We start from the raw sequence: 24,694 nt of genomic DNA, 5'->3' as shown, positions 1-24,694 counted from the left end.
ACTACATTGTCATTTTTCAGTCTGTTTTCTCAGCTTACTGAAGCTGATTTGATGTTATTTATCATAGCCATATAACAATGCGTCACACGAGCAGTCCCAGGCTGTGATCTTACAGATCTCTCGAATCATGTGTTCTCAGTGAGCTATCCAGAAAAACTGAGAATGCTGCAGGAACTGAAGCGGTCATTCGTTATGTGGAATTCTGCTTTGGATTTGAACAAATCTTGGGGGATAATGCCAGTATGACCTTTTTCTCATACATGGTATGAAAGTGTCACTATGTTATTAAGATCTTGTGGGATCTTTTCTCCTGCTGATTTCAGTACAATAATGGTACTTCTCGTTTCTCCTTGTTGGAAAAAATAATTCTGTGGTGGTCCTGGCACAGTATAGCTGCTTTATTTCATTTAAAGGGGCTGGATTTCAGAAATGAGGGAGGTGATTTTACTTGGATCATCTGCAAAACGTAAATACATATATAGGTACTTAAATGCCTTTTGTTAGGCCTGTAGCTGTGCTGTCTTTTAAGCATTACAGTTATTAAAATGGCTAAAATGAGTTCCTTAATGCAGGAAAAACTCAACCTACTCACATAGCCAGGAGAGGTATTTTTTGGCTGTGTTGGAAGCTATGTGTAACTCTCAAGTCAGCTCTGGAACTGTGTTTAGAAACGGAGATTTGTCCTCAGTAGCCCCAAATGGTAGAAGTGTAAATATCTGGGGAATGCAGAGAAATTGTTCCAGATTTCAGTCCACCTCCTTATTGTAGACAGGACTCTGTTTATTGTTTGAAGTGCTTACCTGGAATTGTACCAGAGATTGTCTAGATAGTCTTCAGAGAACAGATAATATGCAAGTAATGTAAAAACCTGCTAAATAAATGTCATCCCGCTCTGGCTGAAACATCTGAATGATTTGTGTGTAGTGTGCCGAGTAGTCCAGTGCCTGGGTGGTGAGCATGGATAACTACACTGACCTCTGCATCTCAGGAGATTTCTTCCAAGTGCTAAAAGTCCTTTTCAGAAATGCTCTGCATCTTGTTCTTGCAGGTAACTTACCTAAGAATGGGTGATGAATAAGAAAGCATAAAGGTAGTAATCAGAAATTACTGAAACAAACAAAGATCCTCAGCAGTAGAAGGTGGTGCCAGACTTTCCAAAAAAAAAATTTTTGAACTTTTAGAGAAAGTGAAAAATGAAAGAAAATAGGGAATGAGAATTCTCCTTTTTGAAAGATGCGTTGGGAATCTTTGGATATTACAGTCAAATGCCAGTTGAATGCATTGTCTCCAAATAGGAAGAGGATAATTTGGTGATGAGAGATTCTGCTCAAAAATAAACTTAATGCTTCGTGCTCTTTTGCTTTTCTCTGAAGAAAGCTATCACAAACCAGAGAAAGGCAGCTGAATTACTAAAGGCTTGTAAAGAAAAGGACAACAAAAAGTAGAATGAATTCAGATTAGGAAAACAGAGTATCCTTAAGGAAAGGTTACATTTAGGAGAATACTTACTACTTAGAAAAGAGTAGTATATCTTCATAGGTGATCTGTTAGAGGGTATTTTAACTGGCAAGAGATTTGTCTAATGACGTTACATCATGCTGATTTCTAGTAGAGAAACGCAGCACTGGAAAAAAAGATGATAAAGTGCTGTCTTTTCCAAAGGATATTAACTTAACGTCCAGAGAATTTTCTGAAAAAAATAAAACCAATTCGAAGTAGTATATCTGCTTTCAGGTTTCTTTTACAAATTTGGTTGATTGCAGAATAACAGAATTAATAAAATGAGCTTCCACTTTTTTAATTTGGAAGATTTCCTTCCATTGGAATAATTGTGTGAAACAAAAGAACTCTGGGAGATGCTGACAAATGCCCAAAACACGTAAATATTTTGATTCTTGATTGTAACTATTCTGGTCTTGTGCTTGTGGGTGGAGGGGTGGGATTGCTGATGTTTCAAAGTTGATGAGGGTAGGACAAGAGAAAAAAGATAGTGTGTGAATCCATTGTAACTGGATCGTGTTACTAGGATTTGCCTGTATACAAGAAAAGCCTTTGGGTTGGTTGTACTTTCAGTTGAGAAGGCTGAAGAAACAAAAATATGTCTGCATCCTTCAGGAAAAAGAGGAGCTGAGAATAGAATTTCAGTTTTATCAAGTTTGTATCGCTTATATGGAAAAAAATATAACTCAAAAGTGTGATGGAGTTTTGTGTTGTTAGCAATGAGAAAATGGCAAGAAATGCAAGATTTCTGCTTCCGTGCATTCGTGTTTTTGAGTTTGGTTTTTTTTACAGTCTTAAAGGACACTGCAGAAAGACTACTCATTGAGGCTTCTGAATGCCTTTGGTATTCATACCTTAAACTATCAATATCCTGTCAGCATTCTTAAGGTTATATAGGAATCTGATTTTTAAAAAGCATTTCCATTTCAATATGCAACCCATTCCTTTTGAGAACTGTATAGCTTTTTCCACCTGAGCATGAATGGATTGCATCCACTTAAGGTTAGTGGAATCCAGGTAAATCTCGGTGATGGAGTTATGAAAATGTATTTAGGCAATGCATTTATAAACAAAGCTATAAAACTGAAGAGAGGTTGCTGCACGTTAATGATTTACTTTTAGTAAATATGATAGTAAAATTATTTTTCAGGTGTCATTGAGAAAATTATCTTAGGTCACAACAGCAGAAGAGAGAAGTTGTGGAGATCTTTTCATAAGTGTTTCTGAAATGATGGAAAATTATACTATGCTGAGAAATGTAACATGGGTTGATTCTGTCAGAGAATGGGTGAGCTGTTAATGAATTTCAAATGGCAACTGAGGGACTATGAAATCTCCAGGTGGTAGGTTTTCTTGTGCAGCAAAAAAGGTGGTGTTTTCTTACGCTTGTTAGTGAGGTATTTATAAGAAAAAATTGCCAGTTAGCAGGCAATTTCAGAGTGGGCTTACAAAGTTGGTAACATATATCTAAAGTGAAAATAATTTAATAGCAACATAGAATTCATAAATGTTCAAAATTAGAATATCAGCAATAATCAGTTTGGAAAGATGCCGGTTAGCATGCTGCATACACAGTTCAGTGGGAACAGGGACTCTAAATATCGCTAAAAATTCCTTAGGGTAGTAATGCCTAGGAAATTATGTATCTTTTAATGTGTTCTGGAAGCAAGAAAACCAACTGATTTAGACTGAATCAATGGAAGTTATCTTCTGTCTTTTAGCTTTATTGCAAATGCTTTTGATCTTGCTTTTTTCTGTTTATTGATTAATACCTGCATGCATCTCACCCCAAGGGAGCTTATTTAATGTGGAATATATCAGACCATAACTCTGTGGAAAGTAACAAGTGAAGTATCATCAGTAAGTTACTTAAAGATAACCTTGTTGGAATTAGATTTGCTGAGATCTTTTAAGATGAGTGAATTTCAGGAGGAAGAGTGCAAATGATGACAATTTAGTGGCCTTCAATATCAACTTAGAAAGGGTTTTCAAAAATATAAGAAGGCAACATAAAGTACCAAGATGATTGCATTGCAGGTAAGAACAGAATACAGAGGTTCTTTTTATTGTTAGTTTAGTGGCAATGATGTGGGAAAATGAGGTAGGTGAGCAATGGGAAATAAGTTTGGTTGAACAGAACACTTCAGGAAACAACACTGGTGGGGCATGGAGTTGTCTCCTAGTGGGTATTTTCATCTATGGGGGGTGTATTTTGAGGTTGCAAAGGCACCATGAGTAGCTGTGATTTCAAGAGTTGTACTCATACCATTTTATCGCAAATAAATCCAGGAGCAGCCAAGCTTAAGGAAGCAGGTTGGAACTCATTAGCGTCATGTGTATGTGTCTGCTCAAGAAAGCAGATAAAAAAATGCTATTGAAACAGTGCATGTGTTAACATCCCAGCACTTGACTGAACCATGGTGATTTTGGAAAATACTGCTGTGGCATTCTTATTTATTTTTTGCTAAATGTCAAACCTAGTTCTCTTATTTACTGTACAGGTGACTGTGTAATTTATATGTAATCCTAAATGGGAAATAATTTGGAAAGCTGGGACAAGAATGCTGTCTTTTATTCCATTTGCATTTGTTCTTTGGCTTTAGGAGCAGAAAATTGTGTCTTTTCATGCCTCTGTTTCCTTTCTTTTGATAAGCTGATGTTGTGAGAGAGTGGTATATAAACAAATTATGAAGAGACCTGGAGGGGAAATGTTGATGGTTTGTGCTGATGTGGTCTTGGTTTTGGTTTTTTTTTTTTTTTTTAGGCAGAGACAGGAGAAATGAGTAGAAATACTGAACTGAAGAAGCTGCAGATCTTTGGCGCTGGACCCAAGATGATGGGACTGGCATTGGGAGCAAAGGATAAAGAGGGTAATTAAATCTTGGGCTCATTGCTTTGTAAAGTAACATTATAACTGGAAAAAGAAAGCTAAGTATTCTAGGGTTTCATTCATGAGAGAGATTTACAGGATGCTTCATGCAACTTGGCATAGTTTCAGCTCTTTATGTACTATATAGTAACAATAACAATTAAGCAGCTGTTGCGTGAACTGAGTGACTGGAAGGGAAAATGGTATTTGACAATACTGCAACTGATTCTACCAGCTAAGTGCACAGATTATGAGTGTAGTTCACTCTGTTTTGTGAGGCAACTGGGATCACCTGTGAGGATAAGCAAAATATGTTTTCCTAATCCCTGTTTATGTTAGATTGGCCAGGTATAACAAAACATTTTTGCTTTCTTTGGACTGTCAGGTAGTTTCTGATATGAAAGGCAGGGTACCAGCCTGGACATCTGTGTTGTTTTTGAAAGTTAAGTCTATCTTGATGTGGTATTAATAACATTTAACTTTATTTTACTTCAAGATGAGGTGACACGAAGACGCAAGGGAACGAGATCAGAAGCATTTGGAATGCAGATGAGACAACGCAAAGGAACTCTTTCTGTCAACTTTGTAAGTTTGATTCCTTTGCTGTGATTTCTGATAATAAGAAATTCATTGATTTACTAAGATTTTTTTTTTTAAACCACCACCCAACCCCCTCCAAATAGATGAATGGATGGATGCTGCAGCAGATGATACTGTTATAGGAAGAATGAACAGTATTTTGAAAAATAATCTATGCTGTAGGTTTCTGTTTTAATCTTCCGGACAGGAAGAACGTTGCAACATGAAGGTACTTGCTGATCATGGGTTTGAGGACTTGCTTTGCCACATACTTTGTGCTTGCCTTCAGTAGCTCACTTTCTATTTGAGCTCCCTTTTGTAGAACAATTATAATACTACCTCTCTTCCTTAAAAGATATTTTGAGGTGTTCCAGCATTTCAGGAGTTTGTTTTTCAGCAATTCTAGCTTTCATATCTTTTCTATTTTGAGTTTAAACTAGTCATTATACAAGTCCATGCAAGAGAAACCCCTAAGCACTATGTTTAGTGCTCTGATGTTTGACCATGGAAAAACAGTGTATAGTTGTTCTTAATGTCTTTCATACCACATGACTTGACTTTTAAAGTGTCATAATTTAGCATGTGTACGCAAACATGGATGAAGACGCATGCTTTTAACGTCTTAATAATTAAGACTCTTCACTAATAATTCAGCTGTTCTTTTTTTTCTTGGCCTGAGAACACTTACAAGGGCTTATTTTAAATTTCAACCATAGAAGGCCAAGGCAAAAAGTCTCTAGTAATCATATTTTTGTATGTGGAAGTGCCTCCTGGGGAAAAAACCATGGGAGAAGTTGGGTATTTAAAAAACGGATCATTGTACCATTGCAGCTAAGTTAGAATTTGTGTGACTTGAATTTTTTTTTAGTTGTACTACTACTTCTGAGTATATGGTGTTCCTAGGCCGTAAGTGTTGCAATGTTTTCTTTAAGTATGCTTTAATTTTAAAATATTTTGTCTAATCTCTGATTCTTTATAGAAAACTGTATTTGTTTACTCTTTCCATTTACTCCTGTTTGTAAGAGAAAATGAAAATACCGTAGCAGCAGAACTGCTGTTTTGGAACTGTGTTGCTGTAACTGTAATCTTGTGAAATTCTGTGACTTAGTACCATTTGGTTCCACGCTTTTTTTATACTTGGATGCGAGATCTTAAAGGAAAGCAGTCTTTGAAGTGTACAGGTGATACATTAGCCTTATATAACTTTCATCTGAAAAATACTGTGCTGCAGTTTTGCTTATACTCATTCATTTATCTTTCTGTGAAATGCTGTGAAATTTGTTTTATCTATGTGAAATGCTAACTGTGAAATAAAATATACCTTTTCTTTTTATCCACTCCCCCTTGATAAATATAGTTGTATATCATCATAGTCTTACTGTGTTTTGTTATGTGGCTAGGAGGCTTATTTGTGGTTATTGTGTAATCACAGATCTGCTGGTTGTGAATATGTATTTCAGTGCAGTCTTTGACAAATCGTCACTTGGGCTGACATAAAAAAGATTGCATATGTTAATATGAATTTGGAGAGAAGATGGTATTATCTGTAAACTATAGGTAACTAGTAAGTATCATAGAATAGCCTCCTCTTACAATCACCATTTTAATGCATTTTTAGTTTTGGGAAGAGAACCTGGAAATGTCTGCTGAGGTACCCTCCCTCCATTTTATATACTTTCAACAAAAGCAACTAGTTTAGTGTTTTAGACAGACGTGATATTCCGTGAGGGTGAGTGCTTGGATTTTTTTAAAAAGGGGAAAATGATATCTTTCTTAATAGAACTGCATTATTTTTAAGATTGTTTCTTAAGAAACCTGAGCAATCTTCTTAAGAAGTATATTATTGCATAGCTAGGAAGTTGCTAGGAAGTTGCATACTTAACTAGGCTGGTGTAACCAAGATGGGGTTGACATCAAGTATTTAACACAACTTTGTGAACCTATTCAGCTGAAAAGCACATGTTTTTGTGACATCTTGATGAAAATTACAGACCCCCCAAAAAACAACCCCACTTCTGGTGTTATTTTGAGCTGTGTGAAGGAAATATGCATAACCTGAGTTGCCTAGTGACTGACAGGAGTTGTAGCAGAATTTAGAGCAAGTGTTATTCATGAAGTTCATGTTGTTATTAAAAATTTATACATAAGATAATTTTTTAGCTGTGATAAAGTAATACACAGTTTCTTCATTTAGATTTATATTACAGATCTTCAGTACTGTGTTAAATGTTTATATTAAAGTCCTTTGGACAATACAGGAAGAAACAGCAAAGAAATTTGAAACCTGTTGGTGCAATTTTCTCTTTGGCCCCTGAGAATATCTCCTAGTGTTGTTCTTGGGAGATTATTGTGAACAGACACCTGCGAACATTGTTTGCTATTGTATTGAGATTAATACTTCTCTGTTACCATTTGGAGTTTTTATCCTTTGTTTTGGAGAAAATGAGAAAGAAGTTGGTACCTTTATATGCAGTTTCCTTCCCTTCCCCTTGGATTTTTAGATTGAAATCTGTAGGTTTGTGGGTTTTGTTCTCTCCTTTTCCATTGCTAAGGTAATCACTGTACTGTTGCAAGGGATGGCATGTATGTTTCTGAAATAGTTTTTGGAGATATTCCTCAGCCATGTGCTCTTTGTATGGATTTAGTTTGAATTGTTTTCCATGATAGAGGCCCAAAAAGAGGGAGAGCATGAAGTTCTAAAAACTGTAACCTGCTCTTTTGCCTTAGAATAACGTAAATGAGATGCTGATTTGATTTATATAGAAAACAATTGTCCAACAGAACTGGATAGTTATTTTGCAGCACCCAAAGTCCCCCCTGCCCCCCACATATTACTGCTTTGGGAAATTGAAGCATAATTGTTCATTATCAATGCTTCTCAAAAAAACAGAAGAGTGCGTTGATGTTCATATGTCGGACTTTAGGATTACGTCCTTTGTTCCTTAGTTTAAGGAAGGCAGGTTCTAGATGAGGAAACTTTCTGTAACTTCTTTTTTTTTTTTCTTTTTTTTTTCTTTTTTTTCTCCACAGGTTGATCTGTATGTTTGCTTATTCTGTGGCAGAGGAAATAACGAGGACAAACTGCTACTGTGTGATGGATGTGATGACAGCTATCACACTTTTTGCTTGATTCCTCCTTTACCTGATGTACCCAAGGGTGACTGGAGGTGTCCGAAGTGCGTTGCTGAGGTATAGTTCAAGAACTACTCAAGCTTTGTATGTACATTTATGTTCCTGGAAAGATCTGAAGAAGAGTAATTCAGCCCAATGCCGTTCCATCTGGGTAGAAGCTGTAGTTTTGCTTGGAATGTTGTCAAGATGAGCTGTGAATCTCCAGCTGTTCTTGGTTGATGAGCCATAAGGAGAGAGAAATGTTCCTTCTAGAGCTTGAGCTTAGCCTTTGTTTATTATACAGCCATGGGACAGCTAAAACTTTGGCCTTTGTATGCTAGGAGCTGGAACTCAATTTGATAAGCTGGTAGTGGGAAATTAGGGTGAGAAGTAGGGTTGTGAAAGGTGTTTCAGCATAATGGTGAGACACTTTGTAAAATGTGAAGGAATCAAAGTATGTGATTTGGGCGTAACAGGGAGCTTTGATTGTTGGGAAGTCATTATGGCACTGTTCAGAATAGCTTGTAGCATAAAGTGAAAAAACTATTTTAAAAATTTGTAGCTATTTTAGATTTGGTGTAGACTGAAAAAGGAACTGGTGAGGCTCCAAAAGTGGAACCTAGTTGAATTTCATTGTTCAAGAAAGAAGAGCTACCAAGTTCCAAGAGAAGACTGATCAGCAGCCTAAAGGCAGTGAATATAATTTGGTTGTTTTGGTGTTTGTCTTAAGAAAAACAAATTTTACAAGCTCAGGAAATTGGTAGATATAGGATTCAGAGGAAAAGAGCTTACTGTTTTTAAATCTGCAATTTTGTGACTGGCTTTAACTTCTTAGACTGTGTTTTTTCGCGAAGGGGCAGTTACACACACGCGCACGTGCCCATTTCCCCCCACACCCTTCCTGGCTGTGGGCTTCTGCTGTTTTCATGATGGTGGTGTATGAATAGTTGTGCAGCTACATAAGGAGGTGGATGAATTCATTGCTCTCTAACCCTTCACCAAGAGAGATGAGGTTGTCAGATGAACTCAGGCAAATGCTGTTGTGAGAGAGGTGGAAATTCACAATTACAGGCAAGGGAAAGGATGCAACTAACCCTTTGGGCTGCTGGTCACAGAGTGGATTAAACTGCTTGTTTATTGTTCCATTAAGAGAGCAATAAAGGAGTATTAGCAAACTACAGCAATCCAATGTGGAGGTAATTTAGAGAATATAGTAGTAAATATAGTGACTGCAGTGGTTTAAGAATGTGGAAACTCAAGAAATTTCAGTATTACTAGTAAAAATAGGGATACATTGTTCCCAAGTTAAAAAATACGCATGTAGGGACAAAATCAGGAAGGTTAAGGTGCCAAATAAGTTGTTACTAGCAAATGATAGAGAAAGTACTTGAAAAATTCTGGAAATACATTGAAAGTAAGAGGAAGAAGGGAAAAAACATATAATGTAATGGAGAGTAAGCAAATAAGAGCAGAAGGATGTTTGAAATACTCAGTAGTGCTTTTTTCCTCAGTTTTTACTTTAAATGTTAATTGTGCACAGATGCTTAATGTAACGTTAACACCGGGGTGCTGGAACAGAAGCTAGGAAGAACAGGGTAAGGGCTCTTTATATGTATCCAGGTCAATGTTGTTTGACAGTGTTTACAGATGTTGTAGATTCTCTGTTGCAGGCTCCATTTAAGAACTACTTTGATAACTGTTGGGCATAGTCTAAGGATAGTTCCTATTGAAGAAAAAGAAACTACTAATCTCTTGAATTCTTTTCCAGTCCGGTTTCTTTATGACTGAACAGCTGACTGTCAGTTCTATGTCATGCTTGTGTTCGAATATGTCTTGTATATATAAACATTGTGTCAGATACAAAGGGACTGAAAAGGACACTGTAGAAATGGGTGGGGAGAGTAGCTGAAATGTGAACTGGTATTTTTTGCTCTCTTGGGATGAATGGGAATAGAACAGTGGAAGACTTGAAGATTTTCTGTCAGATGGACCATGTCTGTTGTTAACTGTGTTGCATTGTTTTAATTTCCTTCTTCCTCTTTCCTTTTATATACTTTCACAGCACCAAATCAGTTGATGATCTGTTGACTTGATAAAACCGAAGTACTTGCAGGATTTGTTCCTGTGCAGTTGTTCTGCAGGTGCTTGAATCTGGTGTGTCTAAGAAACATCTTATGTCTGTCTAAGCTTCTCGTGCAATGTCTTACTCTGTGGCTGGCAGCAGTAGATGATGAAACATAGTTTTGGACAGGAAAGCAGCAGTGTGCAGCATTGAGGTTTACTGTGTTAGATTAGCTTCTGTACAATTAATTCTGTTCTGTTTCCATTGTGGTAGGACTTCCTCAGCTGAGAAAAGCACTCAAAACCAATAGCTTACTGTGTTTGGTAAGGACTCGGATGGACACTAGGTTTTTTTGCTAAAAATGTAACTGTGTCATAATCTGCTGCAGGGAACAATATTTTTATGCTTTGTCTGCTAGGAATGCAACAAACCCCGTGAGGCCTTTGGATTTGAACAAGCTGTCAGGGAATATACTCTCCAGAGCTTTGGTGAAATGGCTGATAACTTCAAGTCTGATTATTTCAACATGCCAGTCCACGTGAGTTTCAGCTTTTGTTGTGATTCCTTGCAGGGGAAAAAGAGAAGAGGTTTCAGCTGATCCTGAATTTTTGCTGAGGCATCTTATCTTTGTTTAAAGACGCACCATAAGCTTTGAACATGTAAACAAATGATTTAACTTTCTGGCATCTGGTCTTATTTCAGCTTCATTTCACCCATTCCCTGTGATGGATAGATAGCTTTATTGCTTCTTAGGGTATACCTTATGGCCATACTCTAGTTAAGTTCTTGCCCTTTTTTGGTTAATTGAACCAAGTATCTTGTCCTTGTTTGGCAAAGGGGTCTTTCTGCTGCTCTTCCTGTGGCTTTTGTCTTGGTTTACTTTGTTCAGAGGATAAATCATTGTTTTCCTCCCTGTTAGAGTCTTGCCTTGTAGACAAGTCAATAGACTGAGTCTGTCGGATAATCAGGGTTTTTTTTTTTTTTAGTTCTGCATCTCAGCAGCATTTTTAAAACTGGCGTTTCTGCTTTGGCACACTTGCACGATTCCACTGTCCTGTAGGCTGCATGCAGCACCAAGCTCCTTCTCCTCTCGGGGTTCTTTGGTAATTTATGGGCATTCTTGCTAAAGCTTCTACATTTTAAGGACTCCAATTTATGATACAACTTTGGGACACAGAGCAAAGCAAGGAACAAAGCTTATTTTACAAATAAGCTTCATAAATAAATGCATGTAAGTAGGAGTTGTGATGAGCTATATGAAGACTACAGTCTTAAACACAATTCTTTATCTGAATTTCCTTACTGTTACTCAGAAGTCTTGGCCATTATCCTCTGAAACAGTCTGGAATTTGCATGCTGTTCATTCTGTTTGCTGCTTGGCTTCTGCTGGCTGTCTCCTTCTCCCCTTCTTTTTAGCTGTACTTCTGGTAACTCAGTCTTCTTTTTGTTCATTCCATCCCCTGTGATGGGGCTGTTACATTTCAGACTCTACTAAGGAATACAGACTGAACTGTATGACTTTGAAGAGATGGAGGGGAGAGAGGGAGTGGCCTTGGTGTTTGAAAATTCATGGGGGATTAGTAATGATTTACTGATTGAATGATAACTTTTATGTGGGGTCTTACCTGCACATACCCTAACATTTTTTCTGCTTTCAGATGGTTCCCACTGAGCTTGTAGAAAAAGAATTCTGGCGATTGGTGAGCAGCATAGAAGAAGACGTCATTGTGGAATATGGGGCTGATATCTCATCGAAGGACTTTGGAAGCGGCTTCCCAGTGAAGGATGGCCGACGAAAGCTGATGCCAGAGGAGGAGGTGAGGAACAGGATATGCAGACTGACCGTATTCTTTGCATAAGATTTCACGTTAAGAATTTAGGTCGGAAATCAGCATGGATTCTTTCCATGAAGAAATTGATTACGGCTTTTGCATACACTTAACATTCCTTTTGGGCAGGGTGTTAATCTGATATTTTAGGTTCTTTTACAGAACTGCTTGCTGATAGCTAAGATGCTTTTCATGATTTAAGTCGTGTGACTGTTTTGTACCACTTAATCTTAGCAGGCAAAGATGTGCAAGTTGTTACAGTATGTCCGAGTATGAGGATACTGATAAGATTTTTTTTTTCTTTCTTGTTCCAAACCTTTTTGTTATAGAGTTAGCTACAGAAACATGATTCTAACCTCCTTAGGAGGTTAACTAATGTAAACTAATAACTAATATAAACTAATAAACTAATTGGATTTAGCTTGTTTCCCTGATTCTGCATACTGTAAGAATGAAAAGATGTAGATACAGCATCCTATTATAGAAAATTTTGTAAAGAACATCTGATAGGTATGTTACCTGTTTTCCCTCAGAGCTTACTATAGCATATCAATTTTCTGGCTGCTTATATGTTTAAATTCTGATTAAATGAGAGTACAAGTGTGGTTTCATGATTATACAGCCCCAGATCAATTTATACTGCTCACTGAAAGAGGTAATCCTGCTCACTATTGTCTTCCACCCATACCTGCACCTTCCTACCTGTACCTTTGTTGTCTATGCAGTGATTGAGTAGCTGCTTAGGGGTCAGAACTGCTTGTTGATCTATTTGTATGAAAGTAGTAATTTAAAAAAGTATTTTCTAGCCAGATCACTTAGGTCATCTGACTCACTGCATTGTCTTTATAGTGTCAGAGCAAAGGAGGAACAGCAGGACCCTGCGGCTGAGCTGAGGGTGTGACCAGTCCTTTCAGCAGCTATAGGATATGCCTAAAATGACTGTGAACCTGTGCTAACAGCTTTTTGTAAGGTGGAAAGTAGGCTAACGTTAAAGCGCAATAGTGAGCTGTTCAGGCAGTCTGTTTGTATTCTCATTTTTTGTACAAATTGTCTGTATTTGAAAGTAAAGGTGGGATTGCTTAACTGGTGATGCTGTCTTCTCAGAAATGAGTGTGTAAGAGTTTCTTCTCTTGAGAAAACTTCCTAACGTAATATATAAAGAAGATCAAGATAAACTGCAGTGTAGTAAACTAGGTCTTAAACTGAAATAATAACATAAGATTCACGGCATTGTTTACAATCTTAAGTTATCCAATTTTATTGAAGACTCCTATCTTTTTGTTCTTCTGCTAGTGTTGCTGGTATTTTGTTCAACCAGAAAAGCATGAAACCTATAAACTTGGCGGGGGGAGGGAAATAAAAACCTAAGTGTATAAGCCTTGATCCAAAGAAGATGGACTATGTATGTTGAAATACTAGGACTGGCCTTAAATCTTAGTCTGATTGCTGACTAAGGTATTTAAGGAATTATTTCCTAGTTTTGATGCTTCATTGCTGCAGAATATTACCCGCTGTCTCCTATAGACATGGATAGGCTGATCTCTTCCTTTGTACTTTCCTTTTCTGGAGTTAGTGTCCTTATGTTCTTCTGATTTGTTCAGAATTTTCTCCTTTTTTTTGGCAGGATTATGCGCTTTCTGGTTGGAACTTGAATAACATGCCAATTCTAGAACAATCAGTCCTTGCTCACATCAACGCAGATATCTCTGGCATGAAGGTACCTTGGCTGTACGTAGGGATGTGCTTCTCCTCATTTTGCTGGCATATCGAGGATCACTGGAGCTATTCCATCAACTACCTGCATTGGTATGGACTCTCCTTTGTGCATCTACCTTACACTACCCTGTTTGCCATTAGTAACTCTGTAGTTCTACTTGAAAATGCCTACACGTGCTGATGCCATTTTTAACCAAAAAGCTAAATGTGATGAGCTGTCCATATTCTTAACTGAAGCCTATTAAAAGAGAATACAGATACTGTTTTAAGCACTTCAGTATTTTTCATTGACTGATTAAATATTCCTGTGTTGCCAAAAATCCAATGTCACTGTAAAATCATGCTTTACAGGCTTACATATTTTCTAAGAAAGCTTTTGGTTTTGACCTGAGTTACAGTTCACTGGTTCACTGCTTTATGATTTAAAGTTGGTATGCCCCTATGCTGGCAATGGAGGCTGCTGCCCAGTGGCTTACACAGGCATCAGATTTGACAGTTCAGCAACAGATCTATGTATACACAGAAATGCCGCTATTCAAGAGAAAAGAAATCTGAAAGTAATTCTGACTTTCAGAACAATCCTAGAAGCGTACTGGTGTTCAGCTTTTGTGTTGGAAAAGAAGAATCATGACAGATTAACTATTTGCATTGCAGTCTTCCCAATTCTTCAGACTCGGTCACAGTGGATGGAGCAGGGGGGAAGCTGTGGGAAGCATTCCCTCAGAATAGAAAGTTTGTTGTACATCTGGTAAGGATGAGTTGATAGCCTTTAGACTGTGATTGCACATTTCTGGAGAAGCATGTTTGCAAGTAAGTTCTGATCCACAAGCTCAAGAGGGGGATTCATGTTGTTTAGAGTTCAGTTATTGTCCGCAGCATGCCATTAACTAGATCAGTGTGTGAGGGGTTTGTGTCAGCTGGTGAGTTCCCGCAGCTCAGATGCAGTTTTACTGGTGTGTACTAGCTGCGTCCTACCAGCAGGTGTCACTGGAGCCTGGAGGAACCACAGAAAATGCTGCGCTAGTCCTCTTCTGACTTTTGGGATCGTTGGTGACAGGATTATTAGTGCAGTTAAATAGTGCTATGTAAACAGTTTCAGATATTTAAGCAGACTGCTGCTTGTACTTCTTAGTAAAATGAAATTGAAAAATAAACCTCAGCACTACAGAGTCTAGATCATTACAGTTTATTTTGGTTAAGAGAGGACTGGAAGGACCGGAATAATATGTTCTCAAGTAATTTTCTGTTTAGTTTTGGTCTTGTTAATCTCTTTCTTCCCTCATACTTAACTAATTCATGTTTTTAGGCATTTTTTATCTAAAGAGTCCAGAGGACCACTGGTTTTCAGTAATTGATTATGTATTTTAGAAGGATTGTTTATATTTTGTTGAACTGTCTGGTGTTCTATTCTTTCCACTTCTACTTAGCTGGTTTCAGGCATAGGGCTACCCCAAGCCTAATTAAGTGAGTGGAGGAGTACCATGATCTTTTTTCTCTTAAACATTAGCTGCGACGGCCCAGGTTTTGTGTGTTAAACTTTCTTCTTCCTGAAGGAAAATGATTGCTCGTTTTATCCCTTTAGAGTATGGTAAATGACAATTATCTTCCATGTTAGGCCTGTCATGGAAGATCTGCTGTCAAGTATGTTGAGAATTGTTGTCGTATAATTGATTTTTCAGATTAGAACGATACATCCTGAAGAAGACAGTTGTTTATTAAAGACTTTTTTGTGTCTATGTGCAAAATATTTGGCTTGTGTGGACAGTGGTGCTAGATTTGAGGTGTGCTTTGCGGCTGGCTGGCACTGTTACTTTCCTTTAAGTAATGTGTTTATTACTGTGGTTGTGTTTTGTTAGGGGAGAGCCAAAGACATGGTATGGTGTACCTTCTCATGCAGCAGAGCAGCTAGAGGATGTGATGAAGGAATTGGCTCCTGAGCTATTTGAATCCCAGCCTGATCTCCTGCATCAGCTGGTCACTATTATGAACCCCAATGTGCTGATGGAACATGGTGTACCAGTGAGTAGCACATGAGCATTTTTTACATGAGTACTCCTATGCGCTCTCTTTTTTTTTTTCATTCTGTGACAGATTTGCGTAACAATGATTTGACATAACTCTGAAGAATTTTTATGGTGAACATTTACATATTCAATTCATTAGTTATGGGGTGTTTGTTAAAGTTATTTTCTAGGATATTCTCTAGAGTCACCCTGAAATTGAAATTATACCAGAAGTGATTGTGCCAAGCTTCTTACATAGAATATCTTATAGAACAAGGGTACATTGTGTGTTACATTTCATTTTTAATTAAAAAACCGTCCCATAGCAGCAGTTTGTCTGCGAAATGGTTTTAGTATCTTTTAACAGTAAAGTACTTGTCTTACATTCTGTAGAAATCTCTTCTGTAGAAATTTACGAACTGTTTTTTTGACCAAACATAATTGACTGCAGACCTTTAAGCAGCAGTCACTATCATTTGCTTTTGTCTTAAGATAAATTGCTTCTCTGGCAAATACCCCAGCAAAGCAAACCATAAACAGTTTCCAGAAGCTTTTGCACTTTGTGGTGCAATGGTTTAAATGATGATAGGGAATCATCCCTTTTGGGATTCATAAAGAGAATTTTCAACTGTTGACTTATATATTCAGCCTTTTTGAGTAAGGCTATAAATTGAGGATTCACTTCAAGAAGGCAGAACTAATCCTTACCACTTTTGGGGTGGCTATGTTGCCTGTGGTGTTCTATAGGTAAAGAAAGTGATGTTCAAACATCTTGTAATCATGTGTCTTAAACTCTGTTGCAAGGTTCATGTTTTTCCTTTTTTCTTCTTTCTTTTTTTTTTTTTCTTTATCCTCACTTGTATTAGGTATACAGGACCAATCAGTGTGCTGGCGAGTTTGTTGTGACCTTTCCTCGTGCCTATCACTCTGGATTTAACCAGGGATATAACTTTGCTGAAGCTGTAAACTTCTGCACTGCTGACTGGGTCTGTTCTTTTGTACATGTTTTCTGTGTCTCTGCTAGGTCACCTTCGCAAGGAGAGTGTTAGTAACTGTTTCGTCTGAAGAGTAGTCTTTTATGTTACACAGTATGTTTTATGTTTATGGTTCCTGGTACAACAGTTAGACTGATGTGAGTTTCCATTACACAAAATAATTTTGATAAGCACATAATTTTAAGCAGCTTCAAACTGAAACTTTGGCTTGTGGTCTGCCTTTTTAAGTGTTGATTTAACCAGAAAGTGACATCTTGCAGTACCTTTGGTATTTCTGTGGTGCCTCTTTCTGAATTTGATACAGATTAATGTACTGTCTTGAACAGCTGTTGTGATTTGAATGTGGGAGGTAGGTATATAACAGTCTTTTGCTCTCCTTTTGTGCCAGCTCATTGCACCTTTTAGTCATATTAAGTGCTTGTTCTAATAGCCATGCCACACCAGAGCATAGCTTATGTGGATTCTTTAGTAAGTTGTCAAAAGTGTATCCTGTTACTATCGAGGGTTTACAGTTGGAAGTTTCCATCTCATCTGTAGTATATCTATCTCTAACTTCTTCTCTGTTACCTTCAAGTAGGAATTTTAGTCCTTAATCAGAGAACTTTATTCATCACCAGAAAAATTGTCTGCAGGATTGACAGTGTAGGCAGTGTTGTTTTCTCCTGTGCTCGTGATGTGATGTGTGTACAGCCTCTGTGGAAAACTGCTAAACTCACACCAGCTGTGTGAAGTTTCCTTTGCTTGTGCAGAATGTAACCAGAAATCTGTGTAGCAAATTCATGTAGCATTTTATATTTTTTGCTTTAAAAGGCACAAAATGAGCGATATCAATTTTGGTTAATTCTAGGCATCTTGTGTTAAATGTTTGTGTCCAAGCCTAGTAATATCCAGAGGGCAATGCATTCACCTTAGCATAGACCAGATGACTTCTTTTTGGTGCCAGTTTCTTTCCACTGGAAGTAAAAAGAGCTTAGGACAGCTCTTAAACTGGTGTCTGAAAGTTAAGCACATAAGGTTATGGCAGATGCCCCCCCAAAGTGCTCTTTGTCCTCACCTGTGGCATGATTTAAGGTTGTTATAATCGATTGTCCCATAAGATACAGCTCTCTTAGTCTTAGTCTTTTCCCAAGTTTTGTCAAAGGAAGAAAAGTGGGAGCTAAGAAGTTATCTTAAAATGTCTTTTCCCAGAATGATAGATGTTGGGTTTTTTGTAGCTTCCCATTGGACGTCAGTGTGTGAGTCATTACCGAAGGCTAGGACGTCATTGTGTTTTCTCCCATGAAGAGCTGATCTTCAAGATGGCTGCAGATCCAGAGTGCTTGGATGTTGGGCTGGCTGCCATGGTCTGCAAAGAGATGACTCTAATGATAGAGGAAGAGACACGGTTAAGGGAGTCTGTTGTACAGATGGTGAGTAATAAGGCAGCGCTTACTTTGCTTGCAAAAGAACTTTTGCTTCCCCCTCCCCCAGCCTGGATTAGAGTTTTTAGCAAGTGTCTAATTGTTTCTGTTAGGGAGTGTTGATGTCTGAAGAAGAGGTGTTCGAACTGGTTCCAGATGATGAGCGTCAGTGCACAGCTTGCAGAACCACGTGCTTCTTGTCAGCTCTTACATGTTCCTGTAATCCTGAGCGTCTGGTGTGCTTATACCATCCGTCTGATTTATGTCCATGTCCCATGCAGAAGAAGTGTCTAAGGTACACAGGATTTTTTTTTCCCCCCACTTTTCTTCCATATCCAATAGTTTGCTGGAGACCGGTGACCAAATACAACCTTTGGCCACACTTCTCTCTTCCTTTATTTAAGGAGTATTTTTATCCTCTTTGCTTGTTTCTTGGTTCCAAGGCAGCAGGGATTATACATGTTCTGTCTTTATGGCCTTGTTGTAGCTGGAGAAACTCCATATAATCAATATCCTGGCTTTGGTATAGGCATTAATACTCTTTCTGTATTTTCCTTCCATATCTCCAGGTACCGGTACCCACTAGAAGACCTTCCTTCTTTGCTCTACGGAGTGAAAGTTAGAGCACAGTCTTATGACACTTGGGTCAGTAGAGTTACAGAGGCTCTGTCTGCCAATCTCAACCACAAGAAAGGTCAGACTTCTATTGTTCGTAGTAGGATGTCCTGAAACTTCTACATTTGTTCTGTGTTCTCATTTAATGAAACACTGTGTATTGTTTAGTTGAAAAAAAGAAATGAGCTAATCTGAGAGTGTAATGCAACTCATTGTGCATTTCAAATTGAACTAGGCTGTTGGAACCTTGGTTGAATGTTTCTGAAGTAGTCTCCTTTGTTTTTGCATACAAATTATTTATGTACTGTTATTACAGATGTGATCGAGCTGAGAGTAATGTTGGAGGATGCTGAAGACAGGAAGTATCCAGAGAATGATCTTTTCCGCAGGCTCAGAGATGCTGTGAAAGAAGCAGAGACCTGTGCTTCAGTAGCACAGCTGCTTCTGAGCAAAAAGCAAAAACACAGGTAGGACAGGCATGTTTTCAACAGCTTCCATCTGTCTGTTTTGTTACTTGATTGGACCTGGAAATGTAAGAACCCTGAGGTCTCACTGCTTACTAACTTCTTTCGGTGTTTCCTGCCCTTAGTGCTGTGACTCATTGAGAGGTAGGGGAGGCAGATACAGTGACACAAAGGGCCAAAAAAAAGCAGACTTGGTTGGAAAGTGTTAAACATACTGTGTTCAGCTGACTTATGTACTGAAATGTGAAATCCTTTTGGAGAAGTTGTGTTTGATCACTGATCAGGTGTTTCTCTGAATGTGTGGGAGAGTTGTAGGAAAGGACAACTAGAGGAAAAACTGTAATGAAAGTAAGCCTTGACATGAATGTTTGTATTTTATGTAACATGGCTAAGTACATAGCTTAAAGCTATGGAAAGAAAATCTGTTAAAACGTTGGATTGCACAGCAAAATGCATGAAAAGTAGGAAATACCAGTTGTGGTTGGTGAGGCAAGTGCAGTTGTATCTTCTGGTACAGCATTTTTCAAAAATATTTATAATTTTGCCAGCTGTTCTCAAGTTGCAGATATGTTGTGATGCTGATGGAGTTGCTGAAAGATGCAAAGGAAATGTGTCTTGCCAGCACTGACTGGCACAAAAGCAGAGGGGAGCAGAGCAGTGCAGAGAGCAAAAACAGTCCATAGTTTGAGCCAGTCTTTTACTTCTTGGGAAGGACCATGGGGAGATCATGGTGATGTGTGGCTGAAAAGTAGTGGCTTGCCTCAGTGACTGCTGTCAGTTTAGACTTCCTTAGTTCTTTGTGTTGCCTGCCTTGCCTGTGGCTGCTGCAGTGTTACTCTGTCCACTGGCCCTACCTTGGCAGTCTGCTGACTGTGTCCCCTTGTTCTGCTGTCATGAGCCTTCAGCGACGTGTTCTTCCTTCTGTCCTGGGCATTCTGTGCACTGAATAAAAGTCCCATAGAAAAGAGTTTGGTCAAGTGACTGTAATTCTTGTACCAGCAGTTGTGTGGTAAACTTTTATAGCTTGCATTTCCTCTGTTAAGTATAAGATTCGGCTTTGCAGTTGGTTGGTTTTTTTTGCATGTGTAGTTTTTGTGTATAACTTAAGACTTTTCAAAGGAGGGAGTAAAAAGTAAATACCTTGTAAATTATAATACCCAACTTTGCTACACAGAACATAATGGATATTGTAATCGCTTGAATTTGAACACTGAAATGTTAGTACACCACAGATCCAAGTATAATATTTGATGTAATTGGAAAGCTGTTATAAAATAGAGAAGCATTTTTACTGTATTTGAAGGGGAAAGAAGGCTCTCCTGTTTGATTTTCATTGTTTGTAGAATCCCACTACCACAGAGGTATGGTCACTTAGAACTCTGGTCTGGGTGAGGGAAGCAATGCTACAGCAGTTGCATTGCCCTGTTCCTGGTGAAGTTTAATTATTCTGGTAGCTCCCAGCTGTTCCTGGTCTCTTGCTGCTTCCTCCTCCTGCTGTTGGAGAATGTCAGTCTTCTCTCAACAGACTTGCCTTCAGTTAATTATTTGGTGGATTTCCAGCACTATCCTAAAAACACAAAGGGTAGAAAGATTTGACAACTTTCAATGGTGTATCTGATTTAAAGCTGGAAGGAATTCCATGGGGCAAAAAAAAGGACTTGTATGTATGTCTGAGGGCTGTTGTATGCTAAATAGCAATATGTTACAAAATCGAGATTTGAGAAAGATTGTGAAACCTCTTTGATGAACAGGGTTAAGAAATTTAAATGTAGAGGTCGTGTTCAGCTGCTTCTTTCAATATTTATGTTCATGTTTAATACATTGAGAAGGATCACATTTACAGAATAAGGTTATTAAAAAGCAAATTAAAAATAAGTGCTCAGACACAACGATTTGGCAGGGATTAAAGCAGCAATAAACACATGGTCAAATGTAGCAAAAGAAAATCTATCCCTTATGCATCTGATTATATATATAAACCTGAAAAATACATAATGTGTAGCTGTGAAGGTGTGTCCAATATTCCAATCTTGTATCTCTCCCCACTGTTGAAAGTTGTGAGTTGCCATAGGCAGGGATAGTTGTGCCTTTTTGTGCAGCATCTTGTGCTGTGGCAGTCCATGGTTGGACTAGGGACAGAATGCCAGCATGATGTTTTGGAGAATGTGTCCTCTCATGGCGGTGTCTCTTGGAGCACCACACCCCATTCATTCACCACTCCTTCTCACTGTCTGTCGTAGCCAGTCAAAGTCTGTGTTCTTTTTTTTCCCCCCTCTGAGTTTTACGTAATGTGTAATTATATTTGATCATTAACCTAAGTTTTACTTTTAAAATTATATTTAAGTCCATCAGTTGAAAGATTGAATTTTGTTTTTCTTTAATGTTTATATAGTAATAAGATGTAGATTCATTAGCAGGGAACAGCTCTTCAGTGTTTGAAATCTGTCCTCCTTGTGAAATTGTTGTGCCTGTCAGGGATATGTGTACCAAGTGTTTAATTTGTGCAGTGTGTCACTTTTAAGTCTTTTACTGCATTCAGCAGGCTTGTGATACTCGCTGCAAGTGATGTTTAATGGAAATGTCTTTGCAGAACATGTGCTACTCGGTCTCTTCCTGTTGCAAGGCCAGTTTCCACAGTCCTCTGGCTACAAAAGAGAGTGCCCTAGAAAATACAACGTCTTTTCAGAGCTAGTTGCTGTTACATACCTGAGACTTCTTGTCAGTGCCTGTCATGGCAGTCAACTTCTTCAGCTGCCTAAAGCAAGCTTTTTGGTGCTATGTGCTTTTACCTATTTGGAACAAACCCTATTTGAAAGTCATCTAGACATTCCTACCTCTGAAGAGCAGGGTAGATTCTCTTGAAGATGCTTAGAGGAATTACATTAAATTTAGTTTTCAAGATTTTGGAGTTCTTGTGGTGTTTTGTTGGAGTTCTCAAGTGATGGATTTTTTTTTTGTAACTTCTCAGTAATCTTGATAGCTTTCTGTCACTGGGAGTAAATCCAGGGATCATCATCTTCTCTCTCACGTAATATTGTTTGATTACATCCGTTTATACAGCAGACAGAGCCAAGATAGTGGAAGGACACGGACCAAGCTAACTATGGAGGAGCTTAAAGCATTTGTCCAGCAGTTGTTTAGCCTGCCCTGTGTTATCAGCCAGGCACGACAAGTAAAGGTAAGTTTCCATCTGCTCCTCGGATGTTGTGTTGTGCTCCTTGCGTTGTTCTCTGTGTGTGGTTTTTATTTTTTTTTGAACAGACAACGTTGCCTGATGTAAAGGATGAAAGGTGCTTTTATTTTTTTAAGAATCTCTGGACTGGCAGAGATACATTGAATGGGGTGTTTAATTTTTAGCTTCTAATATAAAGCAAGTAGCTGCTTTGCAATGATATCTGTGGCCTCAAGAAAGGAAGTAAAATACTCTGGATACATCTAGCTCAGTGTCTCCCTGCTTTACTGGATAATCTTGCTGTTGTCATTGAAGTTTTGCTCATGGCATGCTGCTGTTTGTCCATAATGGAATAGTAACATCTATTTCCTGCTCATTTGCAAGCATGTCTCTAAGTGGGCGACAATGGCGTTTTGTACTTTTATGTTAGCATAGTCACAGCAGCTGAACATGTATGGCTCAGTTTGGTAGCCTAAGCATGGATATCTAGTGACCTGTGAGATACTCTGAAGTATTCCACCTGGCCTCCATTGCCATTCTGGAAGAATACCGTAGCACTCTTGTGTGTCGGTCTCAAACAGTGTGGGGTATTGCACGTGGTGATTAGGCAACTGAACAGAATCACAGAATCTTTTTGGTTGGAAAGGACCTTTAAGATCATGGAGTCCAACCATTAACCCAGCACTGCCAAGCCCACCACTAAACCATGTCCCTCAGCACCACATCTACACGTCTTTTAAATCCCTCCAGGGATGGGGACTCCACCACTGCCGTGGACAGCCTGTTCCAGTGCTAGACAACCCTTTCCGTGAAGAAATTGTTCCTGATCTCCAATCTAAACCTCCCCTGGCACAACTTGAAGCCATTTCCTCTCATCCGCTTGTTACTTGGGAGAAGAGCACTGTACTTGACTAAGGTGCCTGTTGCAGTGGGCGTGGTCAGATGTAGTGGTCTCACTGGAGCTAAATCAAGATAAAAGATTCTCCCCACCTGTAATTGTCCAGGCAGCCTGGTTTTATCTCTCTGAACCAGTTGCTCTTATTCCAGCATCTTTAATGCTGTCGATACTGGTGGAATTTCCAGATAAATCCTACCCTGTAAATGTTTTGGTAGAAACTTCTGAAAGTTCTATTGGTGTGCTGCTTCAGGGGAGAGGGCAAGCAGTACCACGTTGAGAATTGTTCAGTAAATACTTCTTAGCCTTGCTTTCCAGGTTACAGCCCCTTTAATCTGTATGCATGGCCTGCATTTCTTGTCCTTCATATACATCTTTGCACCTGTCTTTGAATCACTCTAGACTAGTAAGTGATCCAGATCATACTGATTCCCCTGGCTGCTGTTAATCGTTCATCACTCTGGCAGTCTGTGTCATAGCAAGTGTTTTCAGCAGTGATCTTAATTTGTTTCTGTGTCACTGATGATGAAATGTTAAATAGTGCTTTGCCTACTAACCAACTTCTGGTAAACTCCTTCAGGAAACATCCTTAATAAATAAAGATTTTTCCCCTTGAGGAATGGTTCTTGACGTGTATGTTAACCGTTTATTAACCCACATATTCTGTGTTGATACAGTTTTAAGAAGAATGTTCTATAGTGCTAGATTGAGGTCCTAAAATTCTAAACATTACCATATGTGCAGCTACCCCTACATAACCATCATATGGTGTTTGAGAAGGCCTCTCTTCCTTAAGTGTTTCCTAGTGTTGGTTATGTCCTTCTTCATTCATAAATTCTTCGTTAACTTTTCCATGGTAGTTCATTGTTGATATCATGGAGAGACTTTATATTGGACTTGTTGTCTTTGATATTGGCATGTTGTTGCTGAAAACAGGTGCCTTCAGAAAACTATAGAACTCCAGGATACAGATTTTCCAGGCCTGTTGACACTAATCTTTATCCTTCAAAGATAGGATAAAGTTCTTTAATGTGTTTCCCAGCAGCTAATAGTGGAAAGTATATTATCATCCTCATATGACAGGAATATATTACTACACTTCTTTCCAAATACAAACCAGAAATATTTACTAATATTTATTAATGAAATTTTATCATCATCTATTAATAGAACTATAGGTTGTTCTCAAAGGAGTTGTTTCCAATGTATTTAAAACCTGCTTCTAATTAAGACATATTCATTGATGACAGAGCTGAGGGCATACAATAAAGTCCTTAACAGTTGGAATTCATATTTTTGTCTAAACATTTTCATCCAGCTAGTTGCTTTCTTCCCCACCTTCCCTGCCTTAGGAAACTGGTTCTGTTAAAGTACTCTGTGCATGCGTATGTTCTTGAAGCTTCAACATAATCGCTAACCAATAAAATAAATATTATCATTTTACTGGTTACAAACCATAGTGTCTTAGTTTTTGAATGAAGTCA

At 38.4% G+C, this 24,694-nt stretch overlaps 1 protein-coding gene across 1 annotated transcript in view; it reads left to right on the top strand.

Moving 5' to 3' along the window:
* KDM5A (lysine demethylase 5A) overlaps positions 1-24,694 on the top strand; it is a 53,744-nt gene that overhangs the window by 7,347 nt on the left and 21,703 nt on the right. Inside the window, exons 6-18 of the mRNA XM_068400640.1 lie at positions 4,265-4,370; positions 4,866-4,954; positions 7,979-8,137; positions 10,540-10,659; positions 11,780-11,938; positions 13,575-13,756; positions 15,523-15,685; positions 16,536-16,655; positions 17,879-18,073; positions 18,178-18,359; positions 18,634-18,758; positions 18,996-19,146; positions 22,204-22,321. Coding sequence (XP_068256741.1) covers positions 4,265-4,370; positions 4,866-4,954; positions 7,979-8,137; positions 10,540-10,659; positions 11,780-11,938; positions 13,575-13,756; positions 15,523-15,685; positions 16,536-16,655; positions 17,879-18,073; positions 18,178-18,359; positions 18,634-18,758; positions 18,996-19,146; positions 22,204-22,321 — 1,869 coding nt within the window. The remainder of the gene's footprint in view (positions 1-4,264; positions 4,371-4,865; positions 4,955-7,978; positions 8,138-10,539; positions 10,660-11,779; positions 11,939-13,574; positions 13,757-15,522; positions 15,686-16,535; positions 16,656-17,878; positions 18,074-18,177; positions 18,360-18,633; positions 18,759-18,995; positions 19,147-22,203; positions 22,322-24,694) is intronic.

This window comes from Nyctibius grandis, chromosome 5, assembly GCF_013368605.1.
Source record: "Nyctibius grandis isolate bNycGra1 chromosome 5, bNycGra1.pri, whole genome shotgun sequence".
Classification (NCBI taxonomy): domain Eukaryota; kingdom Metazoa; phylum Chordata; class Aves; order Nyctibiiformes; family Nyctibiidae; genus Nyctibius; species Nyctibius grandis.
The sequence above is the reverse complement of the archived record's forward strand: the minus strand, read 5'-3'. Positions and strand labels throughout refer to the sequence as shown.